Source organism: Gekko japonicus, unplaced genomic scaffold (genome assembly GCF_001447785.1).
Source record: "Gekko japonicus isolate JY-2015 unplaced genomic scaffold, Gekko_japonicus_V1.1 scaffold181, whole genome shotgun sequence".
NCBI lineage: Eukaryota > Metazoa > Chordata > Lepidosauria > Squamata > Gekkonidae > Gekko > Gekko japonicus.
Window position 1 is genome coordinate 1173194 of NW_015171507.1, and position 20035 is coordinate 1193228.

The 20035-nt window shown below is 52.1% G+C and overlaps 1 protein-coding gene across 1 annotated transcript in view; it reads right to left on the minus strand.

Annotated features, from left to right (window-relative positions):
* The window catches only part of NCOR2 (nuclear receptor corepressor 2), a 332048-nt gene that overhangs the window by 266720 nt on the left and 45293 nt on the right, over positions 1 to 20035 (minus strand). The window contains exons 4-5 of the mRNA XM_015419296.1: positions 15525 to 15704; positions 4501 to 4614 (exon numbers count right to left, since the gene is read on the minus strand). Coding sequence (XP_015274782.1) covers positions 4501 to 4614; positions 15525 to 15704 — 294 coding nt within the window. The remainder of the gene's footprint in view (positions 1 to 4500; positions 4615 to 15524; positions 15705 to 20035) is intronic.

Sequence of the window (20035 nt, forward strand, 5' to 3'; positions counted from 1 at the left end):
CACCGGCGGTCTGTCATTTCCCCCCCCCCATTCCCCCTTCACAAGGGAGAGAAACTTGATGGATCCAGAGCCTTACGACAGTACACCTTAATGGCTTGTTTCAAGAGTCTTGTCTTTTCTTGACACAGCCGACGCTCGGAAAGGGAAAAGCTGCAGTGGCTGTCCTCGAATGAACTCTCCCACTCCAGCAACAGAGAGAGAGAAAGAGAGAGAGAGCACGCACTGAAGAGGAAGAGACAGACAGGGGGGGGGGGGAACGCTGAGGTAAACTCTCAAAAAGGAAGCTGACAGCCGCCTGCTAGTTCCCAAGCTCGCTCAGATCTGAGAAGCGCTGCAGTCACCAGGGAGGGATGGAAAAAACAGCCGGCCTCCAAACCAGTCAACTTTGCAATCCACGGCATGATAGGATTGGATTCTGGTGAGCCGGTGGCTCCGCCAAACGGAAAGAGGTGCCAGCAGTGTTCCCTCTAAGCTGAGTTAGTGTGAGCCAGCTCACAGTTTTTTAGCCTCCGGCTCACACATTTTTGTCTTAACTCAGGAAGGATGGCTCCAGAGCAGACTAATTTATGCAGTAGCCCAATCGCTCGCTCACAGCTTTAATGCCAGTAGCTCACAAAGAAGAATTTTTGCTCACAGGACTCCACAGCTTAGAGGGAACACTCTAAGTTTGCAGTAATGGAGTTTGCAGTAATGGAGAAGGGGCTATGTTGGAACAATCCGGGGGGGAGAGAATCTGAACCGGATTAAAAGATGCCCCGACTTCCAGAGTGCCTCAACAAAATATTCCTACCCCGTCCCTCCGTGTTTACAAAGCTTAAAGCGCAGAATGGGTATGCTACTTGCAAAATTTGAGGTTCCATCCATTCCAGCAGCCAGCAATGGTTAAAACATATAACCAGGATTTTCCCCTGGTGAACAAGGATGGTCGGTCTACTCATCAGCTGCTGCGAGAAGCAGCCACGGCTAAGATGGCTAGCTGGAACCCTCCATGCCCAGCAGCAGTCTACCTCTGAGTGCTAAATGCCAAGAATGACCAAGAAGGGAGGGACGTCTCCAAAGACAGAGAGACGGAAACAAGGTGGGCCTTGAATGACTACTGGCTTCCATAACTGGAAATCTGATGCCGTATACCTGTCATCAACGCTCCCTCTAAGCTGTGGAGTCTCGTGAGCAAAAATTCTACCTTGTGAACTACTGGCATTAAAGTTGTGAGCGAGCAATTTGGCTGCTGCATAAATTGCTTTGCTCTGGAGCCCTCCTTCCTGAGCTGAGGCAAAAATCTGTGAGCCGGAGGATAAAAAACTGTGAGCTAGCTCGCACTAACTCAGCTTAGGGGGAACACCGCCTGTCATGCATTAGTGGTCTAGGCCACCTTGCTCGGTGAACGAGTCGAGCGAATGCCTCGCCAGGAGGTCTCCTGAGAACTCCATTTTTTAAGTTCCCAGGATGTGCGGGGTGGTGGTGGAAACCGCCATCGTTTCTCAGCTGACTTAGGGCGACTCTGTAAGATTTCCAAGGCAAGAGACGAGCAGAGGTGGTTTGCCATTGCCTGCCTTCATGTACCAACCAGGGACTTCCTTGGTGGTCTCCCATCTGAGTACTAACCAGGGCTGACCCTGCTTAGCTTCCAAGATCTGATGAGGTCAGGCTGGCCTGGGCCATCACATCACATCACATCACATCACCAACCACGTGCAGCCTTGATCCATGCCCTTCTTGGCTCATCAAAGCGGGCCACGGAGGGGTTCGAGGTGCCTTAAGGGAGATTATCAACAAGTCCCTCTGTGAGGGGCAGCTCCCTGAGGCAATCAAGAAAGCGATGGTCCGCCCTCCCCTGAAAAAACCAACCTTGGACCCGACCGAATTGGCCAACTATCGGCCGGTGTCCAACTTGCCCTATTTGGGCAAATTAATCGAGAGGGCGGTGGCGATACAGCTACAGAGCTTCCTGGATGACGCTTCCGTCCTAGATCCCCTCCAGTCAGGTTTCCGCCCGAGGCATGGGACGGAGACAGTGCTGGTTGCTCTTACTGACGACCTCCGGAGGCATCTGGATCGAGGTGGAGTGGCGGCACTGTTGTTGTTAGATGTGTCAGCCGCGTTCAATACGGTCGACCACCAGTTGCTAACCCACCGTCTCGCCGACATGGGGCTTCAGGGGCTTGCCCTTCAATGGCTTGCCTCTTTTCTCCAGGGTCGGGGACAAAGGGTGGCGCCAGGGGAGCAGCAGTCCCATAGACACCCGCTTGAATGCAGTGTGCCACAGGGAGCAATGCTCTCCCCGATGCTGTTTAACATCTATATGCGCCCCCTTGCCCAGATTGTCCGGAGGTATGGGCTTGGGTGTCATCAATATGCAGATGACACCCAGCTCTATCTGATGTTGGGCGGCCGGTCGGACTCCAGCCCATAACATCTGAACCGGGCGTTGCAAGCTGTGGCTGGGTGCAAAGTTCCCTCTAAACTGTGGAGTCTGGTGAGCAAAAATTCTACTTTGTGAGCCGCTGGCATTAAAGTTGTGAGTGAGCGATATGGCTGTTGCATAAACTAGTTTGCTCTGGAGCCCTCCTTCCTGAGCAAAGACAAAAATGTGTGAGCTGGAGGCTTGTGGAGGAAAGAGCCAGTCCAGGCATGGAGACCCTGTCGGATTTTCAAGGCGAGAGATAAACAGAGGTGGTTTGCCATTAGGGTTGCCAGATCCAGGTTGGGAATCTGTGCCTGAGTCGGGGCTGTTCAGGGTTGGGGCTCCGTCTCCTGACCTTCAGTGGGGCGCCTTTAGTGCCGGTGCCGGAGTTTAGGAGTTTGGGAGTGCTCCTGGATTCACTAAGCAGAACTGATCTCTGTCGTCTGGAGATGAGCTGTCATTCCAGGGGACACCCCCCCCCCGGACTGGAGGCTGGCGTCCCTATTTGCCATTGCCTGCCTTTGCGTAGTGACCCTGGACTTACTCGGTGGTCTCCCATCCAAGTAATAACCAGGAACAGCCCCACGGACTGAACCTCCCAGCAATGCTCCCTCTACGCCGTGGAGTCTTGGGAGCAAAAATTCCACTGTGAGCATTAAAGTCGTGAGAGAGTGATTTGGCTGCTGCATAAATCAGTTTGCTCTGGAGCCGTCCCTTCCTAAGACAAAACGTGTGAGCCGGAGGCTGAAAAACTGTGAGCTAGCTCACACTAACTCAGCTTGGAGGGAACACTGCTTCCCAGATCTGCTGAGATCAGGCTAGCCTGGGGCCACCGGGGTCAGAGCCGACACACGTCACTGGTGGAGGAAAGTGCCCGTCAAGTCACGGCTGACTTATGGCGACCCTGTAGGGTTTTCAAGGCAACAAGACGCCCAGAGGTGGTTTGCCATCACCTGCCTCTCAGAGGCTCTGTATTGCCAGCCTGGGCTTCCTTGGTGGTCTCCCATTCATAGACTAACTAGACCCGCCCTGAACCTGCTATGGTGGGAAGGGCGGGGTAGAAATCTAATAAACAAATACATACATACATACCAGGGGGGGAGGGAGGAAGGAGGAGGAGGAGGAGGAGGAGATTGGATTTATACCCCACCCGTCACTATTGGAGGGAGTCTCAGAGTGCCTTACAATCCTTTCCCCTTCCCCTCCCCACAACAGACACTCTGTGAGGTAGGTGGGGCTGAGAGAGCTCGGCTTTGCTGTCAGAAAAATATCAAAAGTGGTTCCAGGCAGTATGGCTTCCTATGATCAATTATTTAGAAAATAATTCACTGTTCTTTTGATTGCATTGTACTGTATTTGATTATATTACAATCCAGAATAGCCTTAAACTTAGCATCATTTCCTGTTTGTATTGAACTTCTTGATTTTAGTTATCTGACCTGGCTAATGAAAAACCTATGATAAACCTATGATCTTCTTCTCTGTACCCTCATTGAATGTTATCTAGTGTAGAAATAGTTTTTGTATCGCTATTTATTGCCGAACAGTGTTGTAACAGTATTTGGGGAAATTTAGTAAAATATAAATTCACACACTACCTCACAAGGTTGTTGTGGTCAGGACGAGAGAGAGAGAGAGAGAGAGAGAGAGAGAGAGAGAGAGAGAGAGAGAGTGTAAAAGTACTCGAATGAATGAACAGTAGCCTTCCTAATTAGAAGGTTTCACATGTTGGTGTGCCCTCTCTGACAGCTTTAAAGAGCAAGGGACACCTCAAGGGTGAAGGGAGCTTCCCCGGATGCTGGTCCCACACTCAGACAGAGAGACGGAGATCAGAAGGCTGGGCACTTTATGCCTCCGTTCCGCCTCTCTCACCAAACCACAAGCCAGTAATGGGAAACGGCAAACGCTCTCGCATATTTTCAGCACAGCAGGAGAAACCCAGGCAGGGCTGCCCAACTCGGTCAGCTGAATCAGGTTGTGGAATACACATTTTTCCAGAGTGCAGAACGAAGTTCTCTTGTCCTCCGCACACTACCCTGTTTGCCCCACCCGGCGAACACGGCGGCACCAGCCCCTCGAGGACCGAGCGGACTTACCCGGTTCTCGTCATAGATGATCTGGACCAGGCTGCGGTGCTTGGACTCGATGGGTGGAGGTGAGATCGGCTTCTCCGGCTCCAGGGGCTTGGCTGCTTCCTCCTCCAGCTGTTGCTGCATTCAGAAAACCAGAAAGGGGGAAGCCTCAGCAAATGCAGAAGTCTGCGTCAAACCTTCACACCGCTTGAGCAACTGGCCATGGGTCCCCCTGGGTTCCCCCTCCCCCAGAGATTTACAGGAACACAGCAGGACACAATCCCCCCATGTGTTTCACGGGTACGGGTACCGATGCCCTGACATTCAAAGGCATCTAGAAACCCCCAGACTTAAAGCCTAAACCCTCAAGGAACATCAAGAGCTGCTGAAAGAGTCTTGAAGCTAAAACCTCCTTGCTTTTAATACCCTTTGGTTTCTCGTTTTCCTTATGAGAAGAGCAAGTTTCTAGCCCACCGGGTTTTAGAAAGCAGGACGGGAAGTCTCAGTAGCCCTACTAGTTTGTTTATTTATTATGTATTTATTAATTTCGATTTATATCCCGCCTTGCCTGACGGGAGGGCTCAAGGCGGCGTACAACGGGTTAAAACTACAATAAAACACAGATAAAATTCCACAGACAATTCCAAACAATAATATACAAAGTGCAGATTAAGTACAGAAGGTAATCATTGTGAGATGGTCCAGTATAACGAGATCAGTATCCACAGTTGTTCGTAATGCCAGTAACATGTGGGCCACGGTAGATCAATTTTTTGTCGCTCGTTCATCACTCGTGGCTTCTCAGTTGAATGCCTGGTGGAAGAGCTCCATTTTACAGGCCCTGTGGAACTGTAGAAGGTCCCACAGGGCCCCGATGTCCTCTGGGAGTTCATTCCACCAGTGTGGAGCCGCCACTGAGAAGGCCCTAGCTCTGGTGATGGCCAATCTGGCATCTTTTGGACCGGGTAGAGTCAGGCGGTTTTGGGTCCCCGACCTCAGTGCTTGCTAGTTGGGAGAGACACACAGATCGAAATGGGTGCACTTCCCAAAGTTCTTGAGAGCCAGCCAGATCTAGCTGAGGAAGGTGTGCAGATGTGCGGTCGCATCCGGCAGACACCATTAAGTGGAATTTCAAGGTGGAATTAGACAAATCCAGCTGCATTAATGCTCGGGCTGTCCAGGGGGGCATACTCAGGGATCTACCCCTTCTACTGTTTCAAGCGTTGACAATGTGGTACACCTGCCAACACCTTTCGTGTTAGCCACTGGGTGTTTTTGGAAAGCGGGTATGACCAGGTGAGACTTTTTTCCAGCAAGGCTTCTGATTGGCCAAAGGAGATTTGATTGGCAGGGCAGATTTTTTAAAAACACTGCTTTGGCAGCAGCCGCCACCACCGCACAAGTATCTAGGCTGTGCCACTGAAGGTCAGCTGTGGCAGCCATTTTGTGGCTGGCTCCACCTCCTGGGGCAGCCATTTCGCAGCTGCGCCCACCACATTGCATCAGAATTCATAGAATGACAGAATCACAGCGTTGGAAGGGGCCATACAGGACATCTAGTCCAACCCCCTGCTCAATGCAGGATCAGCCTAGAACATCCCTGACGACTAGTTGTCCAGCCGCTGCCTAAAGACTGCCAGGGAGGGGGAACAACTCTCCCTAATATCTCCCTAATATCCAGCCAGTACCCAGCCTAATATCCAGCCAGTACCCTCCTGCCCTTAATTTAAACCCATTCTTGCAAGTCCTATCCTCTGCTGCCAACAGGAACAGCTCCCTGCCCTCCTCTAAGGGACAGCCCTTCCAATGTCTAATGCTCCCTCTAAACTGTGGAGTCTCATGAGCAGAAACTCTACTGTGTGAGCCGGAGGATAAAAAATTGTGAGCAGGCTCACACAAACTCAGCTTAGAGGGAACCCTGGTCATGGCCCCCTTCAACCACCTCTTCTCCAGACTAAATACTCCCAAGTCCCTCGGCCTTTCCGCATAGGGCTTGGTCTCCAGGCCCCCCATCGTCCTCGTCGCTCTTCTCTGCACGTGCTCCATTCTGTCCACATCCTTTTGGAAGCAAGGCCTCCAGAACTGCACACAGGAGTCCGGTGTTCCCTCTAAGCTGAGTTAGTGTGAGCTAGCTTACAGTTTTTTAGCCTCCAGCTCACACATTTCTGTCTTCGCTCAGGAAGGATGGCTCCAGAGCGATGGAGTTTATGCAGCAGCCAAATCGCTCGCTCACAACTTTAATGTCAGTAGCTCACAAAGTAGAATATTGACTCACAAGACTCCACAGCTTAGAGGGAGCACTGCAGAGGACTCCAAGGTGTGGCCTGACCAATGCAGCCGCGCGCAGCCTTGCAAAGGTGCCCATAGGCTTGGAAAGGTTGGGGACCCCCCCGACAAAGGTGAACAGAGAGAACAATTTCAGATTCTGGATTATCCTTGGCACACCACAGGCACAGCAATGTCGCAGCGCCAGGGGCACCGGGGACGCATGCTGCATCGGGACTGCCAGCCTGGCCTAGACGTCGGGATTGCTGGCAGAGTGGACGCCTCCCAGGCTGGGGGGAGAGAGGAAGAGCACACGGCGGGGGGAGAGGCACGATCAGTGTCTCCCCCTAAACTGAGTTAGTGTGGGTAGCCTCCGGCTCACACATTTTTGCCTTCGCGCAGGGAGGAGGGCTCCGGAGCAAACTCACTGATGCAGCAGCCGAACTGCTCGCTCGCAACTTCAATGTCAGTAGCTCACAAGGCAGAATTTTGGCTCACAGGACTTAGAGGGAGCATTGGGCACAAGACAGTGGTATTCTGGGATGTTTCCCCACAACTCACTTCTGGAAATGGGGACCAAGCATAAGGTGTGCTTCAGCCGCTTTCTTTCATCATAAGAGGAGGAGGAGAAGAGGAGGAGGAGATGATTGGATTTATACCCCGCCCTTCACTCGGAGTCTCAGAGTGACTTGCAAACTCCTTTCCCTTCTCCTACCCACAACAGACACCCTGTGAGGTAGGTGGGGCTGAGAGACCTCTGACAGAGACTGCTCTTTCAAGAGCAGCTCTGAGAGAACCTGTGACTGACCCAAGCTCATCCAGCAGCTGCATGTGGAGGAGTGGGGAATCAGACCCGGTTCTTCCAGATTAGAGTCCGCGCACTCAACCACGACACCAAACTGGCTCTGGATGCACGTGGGCCTACTGAACCACGCTCAAAAAGACGGGGAACCAGATCCACAACAGGGAGTCGGGGCACAGCAGGACATTACAGAAGATGCCTGGCTGCTGCACCCCCTCTCCCTTTTCTCTCTGGCAAAATAAAGTGGTGTCGATGACATCGACACACTCCAAGTTTCATTGCGCTGTTTCACTGGCTGACATTTACAGCGAGCAGGGAATCTTGGGAGCGCAATGACATCACGCCATTTGTTCTGTTTTATCTACGGCTGCTAAGGAAGACCGGGGAATCGGGTGGAGCTGCTGATTCGCCAGCAGTCACGTGCCTCTCACTGCATCGAGTGCTGCCCTTAGTCAAACCAGCCAATCCCCGAGGACTGGAGTCGAAGGCCACAGGTCACAGAGCTAATGGATTTTCTAGTGGAGGACGGGGAAGATGGGGGATATTCTCGGGACCCCCTTCAGAGGGCCGGCTGACTTGTTTGTTCTCAATTGCCTTCTGATCTCCTAAGGAGCCACCCAGCTTTTGCAGGAAATGAGATCCGCAGCCCCATTTGACTCCCCGAACCTTCCTGCCAGCTCACCCCCCCCCCCCCAAAGCACCAGCTACGGAAACGTCTACTTCCGAAAGCGATAACTCCTGACCTTGGCGCATCTGCGGCCTCTGCTGGGATTTGCGGCAAATGTGAAAAAACACAAACCAAAAAGCCTACACACACACACAAAAAAAAAAAAACTATAGGGCAGTGCGGCTGTAGTTTAAATGCCTACAACAACAACAAAATTTAGAAGCAAAGGAGAGAAGCCAAGCCAACGACCTTTAGAAAACAGAATGAGTCTTGACAGTTACGAATGGCTTCTCCCACTCCCTAGCAAAGGTGCCGTGTGCTGTTTCTCCTTCCCTGTGACACAGAAACCCCCAGTTGCAGGGGGTCCGTCCTTCAGATATCCTGCGCCCAGACCAGGCCCCTAGCCAGGATATTGCAGCTTTTGTGGGGCAGATTTTTTTCTGGTGGGGCTGAATTTCTTGGTGCAGAAAGAAAAGAAGATTACGACTCAGCGACTCTTCTCTCTCCGAGTCTTCCCAGGCTGTCTATCCTACAGAGGTGCTCTTGTGCCAGCAATCACCCGCCTATTAACCATTTAGCCAAAGGATTTAGCTGTGACCAGGATAGATCTCTAGATTGCAAGCTGTCAACCACTTTAGATGACAGTTCTCAGCTGCTGCAAGTTAATCACTTCTCCTAGCCTAAGCAACCATTTTGAGAACAAGCCGGCAGGTGGGGGTGATGACTTCTGTAGCCAAGAAAGCTAACACTTAGGCAGAAGAACTCTCTTAAGGGAGACCAGTTTCTTCCCACAGAGTTAGAAGGGATCCTAGAGGTCACCCACTCCAACCCCCTTGCTCAGTGCGGGAATTAGTCAGCTACAGCACCTCACTCTGCTTAAAGGAGTGCACGCCTTTAAAAACATGTTTTTAAATGATTGGAAAAAAGCACTTAGAGGAGAAATTCTTGTGGAGCTGTGCCTTTAAGAAAGGGCCCCCAAAAGTCCCACCGTAGCTACAGGCCTGTCCCAAACTGTTTTTTTTTGGGGGGGGAATGTCATCAAGTTGGAGCCAACATCTGGAGACCCTTTTCAAGGCATGAGACATGGAGAAGTGGTTTGCCACTGCCTAACTCTGCACAGCAACCCGGCCTTCTTTGCTGGTCTCCCATCCAATAATTAACCAGGGCTGACCCTGTACAGCTTCTGAGGGCAAAACACACACAGAGGTGGCTTGCCATTGCCTGCCTCTGTGTCGTGACTCTGGTTTTCCTTGGCAGTCTCCCATCCCGATCCTAACTAGGCCCAACCCTGCTTAGCTTCCAAGATGTGACAAAATCAGGCCAACCCGGGCTATCCCAAACCATGGCAGGCTTTAAAAGCCAATTACCAACGCTTTGAGAACTGGGTCATCTTCTGCCTGGAAAGCTTCCAAGCTTGGAGCATCACTCCTGCTCATGCGGCCCTGCCACGAGGTTTCAGCTTCCGGCTCCCTTCCTCTCTGCTTGAGCCACCAAAAGGAGGAGGAGGAGGAGATTGGATTAACTCTGCACAGCAACCCGGCCTTCTTTGCTGGTCTCCCATCCAATAATTAACCAGGGCTGACCCTGCACAGCTTCTGAGGGCAAAACACACACAGAGGTGGCTTGCCATTGCCTGCCTCTGTGTCGTGACTCTGGTTTTCCTTGGCAGTCTCCCATCCCGATCCTAACTAGGCCCAACCCTGCTTAGCTTCCAAGATGTGACAAAATCAGGCCAACCCGGGCTATCCCAAACCATGGCAGACTTTAAAAGCCAAATACCAACACTTTGAGAACTGGGTCATCCCCTGCCTGGAAAGCTTCCAAACTTGGAGCATCACTCCTGCTCATGTGGCCCTGCCACGAGGCTTCAGCTCCCGGCTCCCTTCCTCTCTGCTTGAGCCAGCAAAAGGAGGAGGAGGAGGAGGAGCAGGAGATTGGATTTATAGCCCACCCTTCACTACCTGAAGGAGTCTCAGAGCGGCTTACAATCTCCTCCCCCTCCCCCCCACAACAGACACCCTGTGAGGTGGGTGGGGCTGAGAGAGCTCTTTCGAGAACTGTTCGTGAGAGAACAGCTCTGAGAGAACTTGTGACTGACCCAAGGTCACACCAGCAGCTGCACCACATGGCCACTCATACATTGGGATGGAATGTAGGGCTGCCAGCTCCTGCTTGGGAAATACCTGGAGATCTGGGTGGTGGAGCCTGGGGAAGATGGTACTTGGGGAGGGGAGGGACCTCATCCAGGCATAGTGCCATATAGCCCTCCCTCCAAAGCAGTCATCTTCTCCCCTTGGGAAACTGACCTCTGATGCCTGGAGATTAGTTGCAATCTTGGGAGATCTCCGCCTGGAGGCTGACAAGCCTAAATGTGGACTGTTACTCTACCATTTTCAATCAGGGCCCCGAATGTTTCAGGCTGCCTAGTGAGCTTGTAGCAGAGATAAGATGTGAACCAAAGACCTCAAACATCTTAGCTAATGCTGACAACCAGGGCTTTTTTGGGCAGGAACGCACAGGAACGGAGTTCCGGCTGGCTCCCGAGCTGGCTACGTCCAGCAGGAACCCATTAGCATAACAGGCCACACCCAACAGCAGAAACTCAGTAGGATTGGCTACATTAGGGGTGTGTGGCCTAACATGCAAAGGAGTTCCTGCTACAAAAAAAGCCCAGGGTTTTGACAACAAACAAGGTAAACAGAATAAGAAGCAAAAGGTGGGTGTGGCTGGATGACCACACTTCTGGTAACATGGGGGTGTGGCCTAATATGCTAATAAGCTGTGCTGTCAGGGGTGTGGCCTAATAGGCTAATGGGTCTGATGCTGGGTGCGACCTATTATGCTAATGAGCTCCTGCTGGGCTTTTTCTACCAAAAAAGCCCTGAAAAAGACACTGCACAACTGGAAGGCTGGGAGGAGGGGCAAAGCCAAGGGCAGATGGACTACCCCCCTTCCCCTCCCTGCCCAGCAGGGCAGGGAGCCAGACCCCGGAGCGGGGACTAGCTCAGCTCAGCTCCCTACCCCCACCCCATTGCGGGCTGCGACAGACTCCAGCCCATCATCCATTTTTCACTTTTTCCTCGCCATCTACGGAAGTCCCAAGGCCAGCTCCGCTCGAACAGTCTCTGCCTACAAATGTGTTTCATTATTTCTTGGAGGCTTCCCAAAGAAAGGGAGGCAGAAGACGCATATCAGTGCCGAGGCTCCCGAACACCACGTCTCTGCGTGCTGCAGCGGCAGAAAGGGCCGGGTCTGTTTTGGGTTTATTGATCGCTCGGTGCCTCGGGAACCGGAGAGGGCCAGACTGTTCTTGGACACAAGCTCCTCAGCGGTTCATACGTTTTCTCCCGTGACTAATCCATAACCCGTCCGTCCGCTGTGTCAGGCTGCACGAGGACAGCCAAGGGAGAAGACAGAAAGAGCTGGACTCCGAGGGGCTGATTCGTACGTTACAAAGTCCACTGGCGTGTGGCCAGGATTGTCTGTCGACAGATGTGCACCTGGCATACTGGGCGAGAGACTCGTTTCCCAGATGTGCAGGGCCCCCAATCTGATTGGGACCCCCGGACACAGGAAGACGTAGTTTAAGGTCCCCATCGGTACTATTTTTCCAACCTGAAAGTGCCCCAAGGAGTTTGGTGTAGTGCTTAAGTGTGCAGACTCTAATCTGGGAGAACTGTCAAAAAGACTGTCAAGAAAGGAGTTTAGTGAGCAGCTAGCCTCCTCACGTCTGTCCTCGTCGCCACCGGAACCGGAACCCCCACAGTGCTATTCCTTAAACTGCTAGTTTCCGGAAACCGCGGGGCAAGGGCGGGCGCCTGATCGCGTTTCCGGTGGTAGGTCATGGCATCCGGTGCCCGCCCATGTCCCATCGCTAAAAGGGTTTTTTCCCCCAAGTCTCCACGGGATGCGCACAAGCACCCAACGGTGCATGCGCACACTTCATTTAAAAACAAACAACACAGCCCCCTCCTCTTTTCCATACCCCCCCACTCCTGGCTCGGCCTGCTCGAGACGAACTCTCTGCACCGGGCGGCAGAGGGGGAGGTGCAGGGGGGGCGTGGCGGGAGGGGCCCCCCGGCTGAAGCTCCTCCTGGAGGGAACCGGACGGAGGACACGTTGCATTCCTCTGCAGCCCTGGAAGGGGTTAAACCCGGAGCCTTTTGCTAGGGAGGCCGCCTCCCCCCTAACCACGGGACCTCGACGGGACGTCTGATCGCACAGTCGCGCATTATTTTGCTCCGAGACAAACAGCCACGCTTCTCCCCCGCATTTTCCTGCCCGTGTAACCGGGGCCACTATAAGTTTTTTAAAAAACCTCCTTCCCATCACTCTGTCACACTGCAGGGTAACCAAGCAAGCCCACACAGGTTGCAGATGAAGTAGAGAGAGACTGCGCAGGTCTGAGGAGGCTCCCCTCTTCAAGGCCAAAGTCTCAAGTGGCAGGAGACCACCCAGCGGGGGCTCCATCAGTGCTCCCTCTAAGCTGAATTAGTGTGAGCTAGCTCAGTTTTTTTAGCCTCCGGCTCACACATTTTCGTCTTAGCTCAGGAAGGACGGCTCCAAACTCATTTATGCAGCAGCCAAATCCCCCCCTCGTAACTTTAATGCCAGCAGCTCACCAAGTAGAATTTTTGCTCACAAGACTCCACAGCTTAGAGGGACCATTGGTCTCCAGTTGTATTTTTTTTAATTAGAATTTTTTTAGTCACTGCTCACCCAAAGGGTCTTGTGGTGACTCACAACATTAAAACGAATAAGATAAAAACAATAGAAAAACAAATAACAAATATAAGATGTTAACATTAAAACATTAAGAACATAAGAGATGCCAATGTTGGATCAGGCCAAAGGCCCATCCAGTCCAACACTCTGTGTCACACAGTGGCCAGAAATACCAGGTGCCATCAGGAGGTCCACCAGTAGGGCCAGGACATTAGAAGCCCTCCCACTGTTGACCCCCCCCCAGCACCAAGAAGACAGAGCATCACTTGCCCCAGAGCCCCTATCTACACCTTGTGGCTAATAGCCACTGATGGACCTCTGCTCCATATGCTTATCTAATTCCCTTTTGAAGCCGTCCATGCTTGTAGCTGCCACCACTTCCTGTGGCAGTGAATTCCAAGTGTTAATCACTCTTTGGGTGAAGAAGTACTTCCTTTTAACCATTCTAACCCGACCACTCAGCAATTTCATGGAGTGCCCACGAGTTAAACATTAAAATACATAAAATGCATTAACATTAAAATACATCAAACAACCCAGACGTGGTTATTGACCCTCCAAAGGCCAATCTGTACAATTCAGCTTTGCACGTCCTGCAGAAACTAAACGAGTCCGGCAGGGCATGGATTGTCATCGTAGAGTTCACTCCACAGGGTAGGGGCCACAACCAAGGAGGCCCTTCCCCTGGTGATGGCTAACCGAGCCATCCTGGGGCCAGGTACTTGCAAAAGGCCCCAAGACGACGTATCCTTTCATGTTATCCTATGCAAGTAAACAGCTCAGCTTTTCCTCCCTCCGCTGAAATGCTAGGACTAGGGGTCACCCAGTGAAGCCGAACAGCCACAGATTCAGGACAAACGAAAGGAAGACACTTCTTTACATGTTGCACCATTGGCTCGCAGACCTCCTTGCTACGGGATATAGTGACAGCCAATGAATATTGCGGTGGCTCAAGTGGCTAAGACGCTGAACTGCAGGCTGTGGAAGGTCAGCAGTTCAAGACCCGAGTGTGCCGCATGACGGAGTGAGCTCCCGTCTCTAGTTCCAGCTCCTGCCAACCTAGCAGTTCGAAAGCAAGAAATTGCAAGTAGATCAATAGGTACCACTTCGGTGGGAAGGGAACAGCGTTCCGTGCGCCTTGGTGTTTAGTCATGCTGGCCACATGACCACGGAAACATCTTCAGACTGTGCTGGCTCATCGGCTTTGAAACGGGGATGAGCACCGCAACCCTAGAGTCAGACTCGACTGGCTTTCGAGCAAGGGAACCTTTACCTTTACCTTTAATGAATATCAGTAGAGGGGAAGGAAGGCGACTTCCTTCATGGGCTACTTGTGAGCTTCTCAGAGACATCTAATTACTTTATTATCAATGGCTGCGACCATACGCACAATTGGACCCGCCACAGGTGCGAATACCAGGAGGATTTAAAGGGTGCGATCAGACAACAACATCTGGGAAGTGCCCCACAACTGTCGGCAACCCGTGCTGCTCCGCCACAGAAGTGGAGTTAAAAGACACTGGGGGAAATCCGGTAGTAAGCGGGTTGTGACGGGCCACAAACGGACTTTCCAGTGTCTGATCGCTCCAGGGTGCTCTCATGGCATTGGGATGGTCTGATCAGGCCATCCCGACTCCGTGCCATTGTTGTTTCCCCCCTTCTCACTATGCGCATCATCGCAAACTCCATAGGGAGCCCTCAGTGCGGAGGTGTGATTCATCGATTCCTCGTTTAAGTGCATCGGAAACAAACGGAGGGGGGGGAAACCCCGATTCACCCGTGGTTGCGTCTGATCACGCCGTGGCGTGCTGTGCCAGCAGCTCCCATGGAGTGTGAGCGTGCAACTGGGGTCAAATTCCTCTGGAGGAAATAGCCTCGCTGCCCCCGTTTTTTCTGGTGCGTGTGACCGCGACCTGTTTTTACTATCCGAACATTTATACCCCTCCTTTCCTCAGGGCTCAAGGCTGCTTACAATAAAAAGTAGATGGTCCCTCCAGACGATCCAGCAGGGCTCTTCTTACAGTCTTCGTCCAGAGGACGTTCAGCCTGCATGCCCCCTCCCCGATAAACCAAGGGGAAGTTCATCTCTGCCCTTTCCCTTCCTCCTGCCGCCACCCTGCCCTACCCCACTCCACCGTTCCAGATGTTGCACCCACTCTCTTGCGCCTGGGACTGCAGCTGCTTCTCAGATCTCTCCCTCTTTTCACAGCCTAAGCCTTTTGGATGCCTCCATGAAAGACGGCAACAGAAAGCAGGTGCCTGGGATTAATTAAACTTGCTCCACTTACAGGGGCGGAGGCAGCCTCTAACCACCCGCGCAGAGAACAGCTTGACTCTTGTGAACTACCAGGCATCTGTTCCCCTTCCAAAATTAACCCTATAAACATACGCTTCGGGGGGGACAGCACGATATCCACCACATGAGCAAGCCGATTTGATAACGGCTGGGCAGGCCTGCCCTGCCAGGCCAGCATTTAGTCCCTAGCAGAGGTCCTGGGTTGGCACCGAGCCCGGGGGGGGGGAGGTTTGGCTGCAGCCGGAATGGCACAAAGGAGTCTGCAACAAAACGTTTTCCTGGGAGGACGTTACCTGCTTCTTTTTCAGCTTGGAAATCTGCTGTTCGACCATGGTGATTTCGCGATCCACCCGGTCCATGTTTTGGATCAGCTCCTCCTTGGACAGCCTGGACGGTAGGAGATCCAACTCAGAGTCGGGGTGGGTAGGGCTGACAGGAGAAACTGGTTCCAGTTTGCCGGCTATCCCTCGATCCTGCAGAGAGGCAGAGAAGGGAAAGGGAGGGAAAAAAGCAGAGATGTGAGGAGATCCTAGTCTCTCAATTACTGCTCTCCTTTCAGGGAGGACTGCAGCTTAGTGGGAAAGCTTGGCTTGCAGAACGGCCCAGGTCCAATCCTGGCATCTCTGGCTGAAGCAGATGATTTATTAAAAAAAAAAATACACAGACATAAGAAGATGTAGAAACGACTGGATTTATACCCCGGCCCTTCACTCGGAGTCTCAGAGCGGCTTACAAACTCCTTCCCCTCCCCGCAACAGACACCCTGTGAGGTAGGTGGGGCTGAGAGAGCTCTGACAGAACTGTCCCTGAGAGAACGGCTCTGACAGAACTATGGCTTGCCCAAGGTCATCCAGCAACTGCAAGTGGAGGAGCGGGGAATCAAACCCCGTTCTCCCAGATTAGAGTCCGCGCACTTAACCACTACACACACCCGCCTCTCTTAAAAACTCAAGGCGACTTATAAACCAAACACAGTTCCATACATACACACAACAAAAAGAAGTCGGCAGCAATATCCTATAACCAAGCAGCAAACAGAACTCCTAACTGGGCTCCCTAAAAAAAGATTAATCACCGAATGCCCTATAATGTGCAAATGCCTTCCACGACCCACAGAAGACCCACTGCGAAGGGGCGCTGAGGACGTCTTCTGGCCATCTCTTCCAAAACAAAGGAAAAGAACAGCTCAGGAATACACTGAAGACACGATCCAGTGGTCAAAGTACTGGCCTGTGACCTGGAAGATGCAAGTTCAAATCCCTACCCTGCCATGTAACCTTGGGGCAGGCCTCCCTCACGGGGCTGTTGTGGTGAGGCTACAATGGAGGAGGGGAAGAATGACACGGTTAGGGGGAAAGCAGGATGTAAAAATCTAAATAAACAGATGGTGCCACGAACCTGAACGGAGGGCATATCTGGAAGGAGTTGTAGCGACAACGTCAGCCCAAAACAGACGGTTCACACGGGGCCAGACGGTTCCTCAAAGAGAGCTCCCCGTCGCTAATCCTTAAAATCGGCACGTTGAATACGGGCCCACGGTCTGATTCGGCACAAGGCCGCTCCTTACGGTCCTCCTTCCCAACCCCCACATTCTCGAGGGCACCGTTGGAGAACCGCAGCCCTCAACATTCCACGCACGTTGCTGCGGCAGTGGCTGCTGCCCATCGGCTCCGTCAAGACTTCGGTCGCAAAGGCCCGTCTCCGGAGAGGGCAGGTGGCTCGGTCTGTCTGTCGCCTCAAACCACCGAAGACTCACACCATGGGTCTCTCGAGCAACCCCTAAGCACAACGAGGCCCACCTCCAAGTTAGCTACCTTAATTACAGTCTGCCTCCCCCCAACTGGGAGGGTCCGTTGTTGGGTGGTGCCAACTGACATTCCGCCTCCCCAACCACCTACCAGGAGACTCCCTCCCTCGTCTTTTCTGGTGTGTCCCTCTCTCTGGAAGATCAAGATGGGGAGCCCTGTTGGTCTGCCTGCAGCAGCAGAAAAGAGCAAGAGACCAGGAGCACCGTAAAAGACTAACAACATTTTGGAAACAATCGGTTATTGGTATTTTACTAGCGGCTGCAGAATTTGCAATTGCTTCTCAACGGAAGACTCCTTCAGCCCCATCTGTTTCGGCTTGGCGCGCCAGACTCTGGGAACGACACGTTTTAGCTAAACTCACTTTTTAATTTTAACGCCTTGCCTTCATCAGCAACGGGTACCAAGTTTAAAAGAACCTGGTCTCCTATTTTAAGTTATTTGGCAAGGGACAGAGAAATTCCAAAAGAGCTTTATAAGTAAAGGTAAAGGTTCCCTTGCTTGAAAGCCAGTCGAATCCGACTCTAGGGTTGCGGTGCTCATCTCCGTTTCCAAGCCAAAGAGCCAGCACTGTCCGAAGACGTTTCCGTGGTCATGTGGCTGGCCACCGCAGCTTTATACTTGTTATATTTAAGGCCCCCCCTCTTTTGTTCTGTTTTGTTTGTTTTACTGGTGTTGCTGTACCATTGTTTTAATTTTCGAATGTAATATAATTTTTAAAAGGTAAAAAAAAAAAAGACTAACAGCATTTGCGGCAGGGGACGGGCTTTTGTGAGTCACTGCTTCTTCAGATACATTCCAGATGTACCTGAAGAAGTGAGCAGTGACTCAAGAAAGCTCCTACCCTGCCAGAAATGTTGTTAGGCTTTAAGGTGCTGCTGGACTCCCGCTCTGGAAAAACCAGCAGACTATTCAGGTGGCTTCTGAGACTGGCAGCAGGTGGGCCCTTCCATCGCCTCAATAGCCTTCGGTGGGCCTGATACCTTCTAGACTTGTGGACTCCTGCCCATCTAAGTCAGCCCCTCAAATGATTTTTCGGCCTAGATTCTTGGGCTGCCAGGTCTCGATTGGGAAATACCTGGAAATTTGGGGAGGGGGGGAAGCCTGGAGAGTTTGGGGAAGAGAGGTACCTCGGCGGGGTATAACGCCATAGAGTCTACCCTCCAAAGCAGCCATTTTCTCCAAGGGAACTGATCTCTGGAGATCAGCTGTGACTGCAGGAGGTCTCCAGGTGCCAACTGGTGACTGACAATCCTTAATGATTCAGCTCTTCCAGTGGGTCCGGTCTTATATTTCACACTTTAGAAACTGGGCTCCTAGTAGACGTGCAAGCTCCTTCAATGACAAACGTTTAGTGTGCAACGGAAACCCTTCAAGGCTTAACAGCCTTCTTGGCCAGAAAAAAGCGGCTACAGATACAGATGTCTTTGCAGAGCCGCCGGTTCGCAAGCATTCTCACGAGGCCCACATACACCTTTGAAAGACGAAAGAAGAGGCCGTTCCCCTGGGAAGACTTGTTAGCCCCAAGCTATCTCCACATACGTTGAGGTGCAAATGGTACTAGGACGCTACAAGATCACCTGCAAGTCTTCTCATCTGTGACCTACGGTTACCAAAGATTCTGTGAGCCTGCAGGATCTGGCTCCCAGGGCCGGCGTCAAGGTTGGCAACAGGCGTTTTTCTAAGTCACGGCCTTTGGGCAGCGCTCCACAACATGGCCCAGAGATGTTTGGCTTACCCAGGGCTATTTTTGGGCAGGAACGGAGTTCCAGCTTCCTCCCAAGTTGGCCACGCCCAGCAGGAACTCATTAGCATAATAGGCCACACCCAACAGCAGAAACTCATTAGGACTGGCTACATTAGGGGTGTGTCGCCTAACATGCAAAGGAGTTCCTGCTACAAAAAAAAAAGCCCTGGGTTTTGACAACAAACAAGGTAAACAGAATAAGAAGCAAAAGGTGGGTGTGGCTGGATGACCACACTTCCGGTAATGTGGGGTGTGGCCTAATATGCATAAGGATCTGCTCTGTCAGGGGTGTGGCCTAGTATGCTAATGTATTTCTGCTGTTGGGTGTGGCCTGTTATGCTAATGAGTTCCTGCTGTGCTTTTTCTACAAAAAAAAAGCCCTGGGCTTACCCCTTCCCGCCTGTGGAAGCTGAGATTCCCAAGTGGAACCTGAGTCCAGCATCACCATGCTACGATGGGCCACGGCTCAGTGGTTAACAGATCCTAGGTTCGTGCCCCCACCATCTCTAATTAAAGGATCTCACACAGCAGGCGTTAGGAGAGTCCCTTCTCTAGCTGAGACCTCGGAGCGCTGCTGCCAGTCAGAGTCAAGAACACCGAGTTAGGTGGGAGGGGCTTCTGGTATCCTGGTCCCGCTGCTGGACCTCCTGATGGCACCTGGTATTTTTGGCCACTGTGTGAGAAAAAAGGTTAAAGGGCTTGGGGCACTTTAGCTTGGAGAAACGATGGCTGAGGGGCGACATGATCGAGGTTTATAAGATGATGCATTGGGATAGAGCAGGCCGAGAAAGAGGTACTTTTCTCCCTTTCTCACAGTACAAGAACTCGTGGGCACTCAATGAAATTGCTGAGCGGTCGGGTTAGAATGGATAAGAGGAAGTCCTTCTTCACCCAAAGAGTGATTAACACGTGGAATTCACTGCCACAGGAGGTGGCGGCGGCTATAAGCATGGCCGGCTGCAAGAGGAAACTGGATAAGCATATGGAGCAGAGGTCCATCAGTGGCTATTAGCCACAAGGTATAGATAGGGACTCTGGGGCAAGTGATGCTCTGTCTTCTTGGTGCTTGGGGGGGTCAAGAGTGGGATGGCTTCTAATGTCCTGGCCCCACTGGTGGACCTCCTGATGGCACTGGTATTTCTGGCCACTGTGTGACACAGAGTGTTGGACTGGATGGGCCTTTGGCCTGATCCAACATTGGCTTCTCTTCTGTTCTTATGGACCAGCCGTCTGACTCAGCATCCAGCGGCTT